This window comes from Phyllostomus discolor, chromosome 9 (genome assembly GCF_004126475.2).
Source record: "Phyllostomus discolor isolate MPI-MPIP mPhyDis1 chromosome 9, mPhyDis1.pri.v3, whole genome shotgun sequence".
Taxonomy (NCBI): domain Eukaryota; kingdom Metazoa; phylum Chordata; class Mammalia; order Chiroptera; family Phyllostomidae; genus Phyllostomus; species Phyllostomus discolor.
The window spans coordinates 104,872,886-104,880,568 of NC_040911.2; the positions used below are offsets into that span (position 1 = coordinate 104,872,886).

Here is a 7,683-nt window from a genome sequence, read left to right on the forward strand (position 1 = left end):
GGAGAAGCGGGAGCCCGAGCGACCTTGATTGGGTGCTGCTTTGAGCTCCTCACCGGGCTGCCTCCCAGTGCGGGGCCCCGCCTTGGCCCCGCCCCTGAGCCAGACTCCGCTCAGGCCCCACCCCGCCGCGTGCGGGGCGCAGACCCTCCGGGAACCTCCGCCTGGCCCCGCCCCGCCCCGGCCCTGCCCGGGCCACGCCCCGCTGAGAACCGCAGTAAGGCCTGCGGGGCCGTGCCCACGCCGCAGTCCAGCGAAACCTCCCAGGGATTCCCTCGTCGGTCACGCGGAGGCCCGCGGTCCCGGCGTCTGGGCCCGGGTCGCTCCCCGGTGCGCGGGAGCCCCTCTGGGCAGCGCTGAGACCAGAAGTCGGCCCGAAGCCCACGACGCCCACAGTGGCAGAATGGACAGTGGGACAGCGGCTTCTTCTCGTTCTTCTTAACCGCTTTGTGGAGGCGTTATTTGCAGTTCCGCCACTTACACTCAACGGGGCTTGCCCAGAGTTGTGCGGGGATCGCCACAACCTCATTTAGAGCGTTTCCATCCCCCTCCCCAAATCTGCTGCATTTCCGGAGGTCCGCCGGGATCGGGCCGCGCTGCGCTGCAAAGCGGACCGCCAGGGGGCGCCGCGGCACCGACTCAGCTGCGCCTGCGCCGGCGCCGCGCGCGAACCCGAGCGCTAGCCCGCCGAGCGCGCTCCCCCGCGACTGCGACTGCGCGGAGCCCGTGGCCCCGCCGCTCCCGCCGGGGGCTCGTAGCTGGGCGCCTGGGCCATGGGAGAGGCGGAGGTGGGCGGCGGGGGCGCGGCGGGTGACAAGGGACCGGGGGAGGCGGCCACCAGCCCAGCCGAGGAGACAGTGGTGTGGAGCCCCGAGGTGGAGGTGTGCCTGTTCCACGCCATGCTGGGCCACAAGCCCGTCGGTGAGCGGAGCGCCGCGGACCCGCGTGGGGGCGGGGCAAGCCGGCAACGGCCGGGGGCGCGCGGCCGGGCGGGGGCCTCCCACACCGCACCCCCACCGATCCTGCCCCCGCTGCACCCCCACCCCCTGCCATCTCCTGCACCTCCTACACCTGCCCCCTCCGCGCCCCCACCCCTGCCACCTCCTGCACCTGCCCCTCTGCAGCCCCACCTCTGCCCCATCTTGACCCCTTACCCACTGATGCCCGCCCTGTGCTCCCCTCACCTTGTCCCCCCGATGCCCCCACTGACTCCTGACCCCTTGTGCCCCCCAGCCTCCCTCAACTGACCCCTTTCTCCTGCAGGTGTGAACCGGCACTTCCACATGATCTGTATCAGGGACAAGTTCAGCCAGAACATCGGCAGGCAGGTGCCATCCAAAGTCATCTGGGACCACCTGAGCACCATGTATGACATGCAGGCCCTGGTGAGCTGGACCCCACCCTCCCCCGCCAGTCCCCGACGACGAACTGGCAGCAGAGGATCCGCTGTCCCCGTGGGGCCAGTCATGAGACAGGGTGGCTCCCAGCGGGTTTGCCAAAAGCACAGCCCGAGGGGTGGCAGTGGGCCACCGGTGCCGAACCTGTTTTCGGTTGGTGGTCAGGGCAGGTCTCTCCAGGAGGGAACGCAGGAGCCCCGGCCAGAACGAGGGCTCCTTGCGCCAGCATCAGTCTTACGGGCGAGGCCCCAGAGTGCTCTAGGCAGGCAGGTGACCGTGCTCCCATCAGGTCAAGGTGAATGGCATGGCTTCGGGGAGAGCCAGGCAGGCAGGGCCATAGGCCTCTCGGACCTGCCAGTCACCCGTCCCAGAGTCCTCGGCCGCTGGGCGGTCACTGCCCTCTGAGCTCATGACAGCTGCTGCCACTCTGCCCCTGAGGGCGTGGGCTGCTAACCCGGCGTTCCTCCCGGGCTGGCGCTGTGGTGGCACCCTCCCCGGGCCTGCGGACTGTGTCCGAGGCCCGCGCCCCTCCGTGCCCACCTCGGCAGCCCCCAGGACGGCTCACTGGGTGCTTCTGAGCTGGCTCTCACGCGTTTAGTCATTCACTAAAATCACGTTGTCTCTTTTGCTTCTTAAAAAAATAAAACTCTCTATTTGCCCTCAGCACGAGTCCGAGATTCTTCCATTCCCGAATCCAGAAAGGAACTTTGTCCTTCCGGAAGAAATCATTCAAGAAGTTCGAGAAGGTGAGACTCTGCCAAGGTCGGGGTCGGGGGGCAGGTGGGGGCAGATGGTGGCAGGTGAGGCCCTGCGCCTCCCGGAGGGGTGGGGTCGCCTGCCCATGATGCTCAGCCACCCGGGTCGGGGAAACGTGCTCAGGGGCAGGCGGCTCCTTGCAGCAGCGGGGCCCACGTGTGCGGCGTGTGGGGGGCAGGCCGGCCCGAGCCACCCGCCAGCGTGGGCTTCTGGTAAAGGTTTGCTGTCCCCACCCCAGGAAAAGTGGTCATTGAAGAGGAAATGAAGGAGGAGATGAAAGAAGACATGGACCCCCACAACGGGGCCGACGATGGTAAGCGTGGAGCTCGTCACGTCCCTCTGCTGGGGCCCCGGGGGGCACGGTGCCCGCCCCTGGCAGGGCCTCCCCGCAGGGCGCAGCCCAGGTGCCCAGCCGTCCTTCCTGGTCCGCTGCAGCCACGGCTGCTCTGTCTGGTCCAGCAGCTGAGAGGCAGCTTCCCTCTGCTCGGGCAGGAGCCTCGCCGGGCGTGGACATCGTGCGCACGGCCTGCACCACGAGCGAACTGCAGGGCGGCCTCGGGCCTCGGGCGGGCCCGCTCAGGTGGACCCCGTGTGCAGTGCCGGAGGTCTCAGTGCAGGACAGACCCTGAGTAGCAAAGCCGGCGCAACCTTGTGGGACAGGCGTGAGTGGCGGCCCGGCGGGCCCTTCGGCCGAGCGTGCGGTGCCCGAGGCCCCCGAGGCCCCCGAGGCCCCCGAGGCCCCCAAGGCCGGCACGTTCTCAGAAGGACCAGGCGCTCCGCGGTCCGGGCGGGCGCCCCCAGCTCAGGAGAAGCTGTGGGTTCGGAGCGTCGTGTGTGTAGACGCAGCGTTTCTAACTGAACAGGAAGATAAAATAAAACTCTGGATATTCTGTTTTCAGCCAAATGATTTTGTCTCCCAGTTTTTTCATCTTCAGGAAGCTTGGGGAAAGTAACGGAAAAGCCCGGCAAAGACAGAGACAAGAACCCCTCGGACTTGGGGGCCAAGGACGGGGCGGACAAGCGCAAGCGCAGCCGGGCCGCCGACAAGGTCCTCACGGCCAACAGCAACCCCTCCAGCCCCAGCGCCGCCAAGCGGCGCCGGACGTAGCCGCCCCACGAGGAGGGCCGGCGGCGCCCCCTCCCCGTCCGGAGTCCGGACAACGCGAAAAGCCGGGATCGCCGGTTCAGGCTGAGAGCGCGCTCAGTGGTGGCCTCGGGGGCACGGAGCTGCTGCCCGCCCGAGTGACAGACGCCGCCTGGCATGAGGAGCAGGGAGGCCCGACGGCCCCGCCCTCCCAGGGGCACCCGTCTCCCTGCGGGTCCATCTGTCCACCTGTCCGCCCGCCGCCCTTGTTCAAGCGACCGTGACCTCCAGGGAAAGGCCACCGGGCCTTGTGCGCACGCCCCTCTGTCGCCCGAGAAGCTGGGAACTGGATATTTGGCCTCATTCACTTGTACTGTAACGATGTATATAATTTGGTTGCTGTTTCACTATTTAATTTCTAAGAAGCCTATTTTACTAGTGTTTTATATGAAAAAAATACGGCAGAAGTTAAGAACCTGTGTTGTATTTTTTCCGAGATGTTTTGTTGTAAGGTAACGACCACTGAGATACTTTTTGCTCAGTTTTTATACGCCAGACAGAGAGTTTGTGGCTATTTTTGTATTACCGAGTAACTTGCAAACAGACCGAACTCTCGCGTGGAGGGCGGCCCGCCGGGGCTGCTGCCAGGCCGGGGACTAGGGGACATTAAAGCCCAGAAAAGCGACCTGGACTCCTGTGGTTTTCATGCCAAGATAAGTGACCGTTTGCTGCAGTGGGGAGCTTTGGTTTTCCCGAGACGGGTGGCTGCAGCGCGCCCTCAGATGCACTTGGCTCACGCGACACGGCGCAGGCACGAATGTGTGTGCCCGCCCGTGGTGACCTGTGGGTGTGACAAGCCCTGGAGTCGTGCGGGGAGAGCCCAGGAGGCAGCGCCCGCGCCCCCTCCTGCAGGAAGGCTGGAGCGCCCCTGCCTCGCAGGTGCACCGCACAGGTGCGCCCCCTCCTGGCCAGCCGCCACGCCCGACCTCCTCAGCCTGAGGAACATGAGGACTCCGAATTCCCCTCCCCTGTCCCGTGTCCAGTCCAAGGCCAACCCGGCCACCACGGGGCCTGGAAGATGTCACTGGTGCCTACTTGCCCCACAGGCCGGTGGCACCTGGCACAGAGCGTCTCGTGCCAGGGCCTGCCGACCGTGAGCAGAGGGTCTCGGCGTCCACCCCAGGCGGGAACCCGTGGGAGAAGCCTGCGCTCCCGGCCTTGCGGCCCCACAGGGTGCGTCCCAGCGGAGGACCCACAGCCGGTCAGAGCACCCTGCCATCCAGGCAGGGCTCTAGGCAGAGCCCAGGTGGGGTCGGAGGCCGCCCTCCCGCCACACCCCTGCTACAGGCATTTCTCCTGGGATGAGGGCCCGTGGGGTCCGACTCCACACACAGCATGCACCACGCGCTCCCCCGCTGCCCAGAGTGGTGGCCACTCTCCCAGGGCCGGGAGCAGAGGTCTGCCCTATAGAGAGTTCTAGAGCTGACTGGGGGAGGACATGCCCCCCCATTCACTGTGCCCACCACCCCCACTCTGCCAGGTCCAGGAGTCAGGACATGTGAGAGAGCCCTGCCGGGGGGAGAGACCACCTGCCCAAGCGCACGCAGCCCTGAGGGATGCGTGCAGAGTGGGGGGCAGGCTCCCTTGGCCAGCTGAACCGCCTGCCTGAAACATGCCTTCAGGGGCCTGGGGACCTGCTGGAAAAACCCAGGCAATAAATCACACCTGCCTGTTTCCATCATTCGGCGTTTCACAGGACTCGGTTGGAGGACACAGGCGGAAGGGCGGGTGGGCAGGGGAGCAGGCAGCCCCACCCCCATATGCCCTGATGCCCTTGGGGGCTGCAGTCCTAAGCATTACCCAGCACCCCGCCCTGGGCAGATGCAGCCCCCCAGGCCTCCCGGGACCCTCACCGCATGTGGCCTGTGCAGGCCGCTGTGGCACATGATGTCTCCAGCCCGGGAGCCAATCTGGGACATGGGGGGCCCACACATGCCCACCAGGTACTGTGGGAGCTGCATCTGGACAAGGAAACGCAGACAGTGTGGGGCTAAGGTCGGGGTGGGGTGTAGAGATGCAAACACCCCCTAGAGCTGCAGAACAAACAAACAAACAAACAAACAGTGTCCTCACGGACCCAGGGGTGGCCTCAGACTGGAAACCTTGGCAGCGAGTGGCCCTCGGCACCAAGGACGCCGGGGCCTGAGCACCCTGCCTGCTTCCCTGGCGCTGGTGGGTGGGAACCGGGTGGGAACCGGGTGGGTGTGGTCTCGGTGCTCCTTGCTCTGGCCCGGCCCCCGATGGGGGTCTGGAGGGACAAGGGGCCCCCCAAAATTGTTGAACACACACTGAGCGGCAGCAGGGGGCCGTGAGCACCCTCCCCCCGCCCCCGCCGTGGCTGGTGGAGTGGGGGTGGGCGGACTGGGGCCCGATAACGTGCCTGCAACTGTGTTTGCCTGAGGAAAGTGTCAGAGCAAGTCTAACCAGAGCCGCCTCAGCCAGGCCCCCACCAGAGCCCTCGCAGGGCCTCCGGGCACGTGGCTGGCTGCCGGGGCGCGTGGGGCGGGCCTGAGGGTGCACGGCCTGCCCGTGCTCTGGGCTGCCTCACGAGGCCTGGGCAGCAAGCCGCCTGGATGTGGGGCCCATGGCAGGTGTCCCCAGAGCCCCCGCTTGCCCCCGCAGCAGAGTCTGGGGTCAGGGATTACTGCCCCCTCCCCCCACGAGGCGAGCTCTCGCAAGCTGCACACAGAAGCATCTAAAGGGGCGGCCGGGTGCGACCACCATTGCCGGGGCAGCGGCTGGGCGGTGTCTTCGGAACAAGCCAGGAGGCGGGCTGCCCTCCTGGCCCTGGCCGTGGGTCGGGCTGGGCCCTGAAGCCGAGTGCCTCCCCTCCCGCCTGCTCTGGGGTACAGGAGGGGCGGAGCCTGCCCCCCCCAGGAGCTCCCAGGTCAGCCATACCCTGCAGGACCCTCCACCCCAGCGCCCGGGGCCTCCGCCAGAGGCTCGCACGAACCCGGTGTCAGCACCAGGGTCTCCAAAGCCAGCTGCTCGCCGGCTAGCGGGCCCGCGGCTGCACCCCCCGGGGACGTCTACCCCGGCCACTTCTGGCAGGTGACTCACAGACATGCCCAGAGCCCGTGCCTTTGGGGGAGCCGCCACCGTCCTTCTGGGGAAAGTGAGGTGTGCTCACACGGCTTGCAGCGGGGTGAGACGGGGCCCAGAGAGTTCCGGAAGGCCGAGGAGCCAGCCCACCGCCAGCACAGCTCCGAGGCCCGCCCTCCCCTGTGCCCTGTCCTGCTCCGCTCTCAGCCGTGACCAGCTGTGCGGGGCCAGGAGACGGGGAGTCCCTCCCTCCCAGGGCTGGGCTGCAGCCTTCCCCACGGCACCCGTCACCCGCAGGCAGCCCGCTCTCCTCAGGGCTGAATCTGAACGCTTGGGTCTTCGCCGCGTGTTTGCAGGAAGGCAGTGGCCTTGTCGCAGCACACGGTGTTACCTGGGGTGGCCGCACCCAGACTTCATTTCCAAGGGCCAGTCGCCCGCTTTGCTGAAGCTCTGGGTCACCTGCTGGAGGTCAGAGGTTAACTAAGGGACCCGCGTCGCAAGGAAATTTGGAGCAGCAGGTGATTTTAAGCCGTCCGAAATCGGCCACCTCCCAGCCCCCAGAGAGACCCCCGAAGGGCGCATAACTGGTGTGGGCGTGCACGGGACACCCACAGGGGACCCGCAGTCACTTCTGCCTCCCGGTGCTCGGGCCGCGTTGACGGTCACCACGCTGCGGGCACGCTCCCGCTGGCCCCGGGGGGGGGGGGGGGGGCGGAGGCGGTAGCCCACTGCCGGGTACCAAGGGCCGGTGGAGGGCCCGAGGGACCTTGGGAGCAGGTGGCTCCCCAAACAGGCCCCCGAGGGGCCCACGGCCCAGCCGACACCGGAGAGCGTCCTGAGGGGACCGTGGCAGGGGCGGCCACCACCTGGGGGTATTCATGGCGCTGGGGCGGGGGGGACAACTTCCAGGCAGCACCCTCCTGGGGGCGGCCTCCGAGGACAGTCTCAGGGGGACACTGCTGGGGGCCTCCGGGCCGGGTCTCTAGGGGGCGAGCGTCCTCCGGGGCGGGGCGGGGCGTGCTCGGAGTGGGGAGCTTTGGGGGATCCTCGGGGTGGGCGGACCCCGGGGTGGGGGGGGGGCCTGGGAGCGGTTCTGGGGACACGTTCCGGGGGCCACGCTGAATTCGGCGGCAGCCTCCCCGCGAGAGACCCCGCAGAGTGGGGAGAGTGGGGCGGAGGGGTTCGGGGTCGGGGGCGGCGGGGGCGAGGGGAGAGGAGTGCTCGGGTCCGGCCGCCGGGGCCGGCGGCCGGCGCGCACGTCCTTCCGGGCGGGCGCCCCCGGGCGGGCGGGCGGGGTGGAGCCCGAGTCGCCGGAGCCCCGCCCCGCCGCGCCGGCCCCGCCCCCGC

The 7,683-nt window shown here is 68.1% G+C and overlaps 1 protein-coding gene across 2 annotated transcripts; it reads left to right on the top strand.

Moving 5' to 3' along the window:
• The first annotated feature begins 631 nt into the window (after nt 1-631).
• Nucleotides 632-3,964, top strand: LOC114506636 (MRG domain binding protein). 2 transcript variants are annotated; one of them, XM_028524418.2, is made up of 5 exons: nt 632-918; nt 1,261-1,382; nt 2,059-2,140; nt 2,389-2,463; nt 3,071-3,964. In XM_028524418.2, the coding sequence occupies exons 1-5, from the start codon at nt 771-773 to the stop codon at nt 3,256-3,258; spliced, it is 615 nt and encodes a 204-aa protein (XP_028380219.1). In that variant the 5' UTR covers nt 632-770; the 3' UTR covers nt 3,259-3,964. The 2 variants fall into 2 exon arrangements, with proteins under 2 accessions (XP_028380219.1, XP_035865902.1); XM_036010009.1 differs by lacking the exon at nt 3,071-3,964 and adding an exon at nt 2,613-2,854.
• The last annotated feature ends 3,719 nt before the right edge of the window (nt 3,965-7,683 follow it).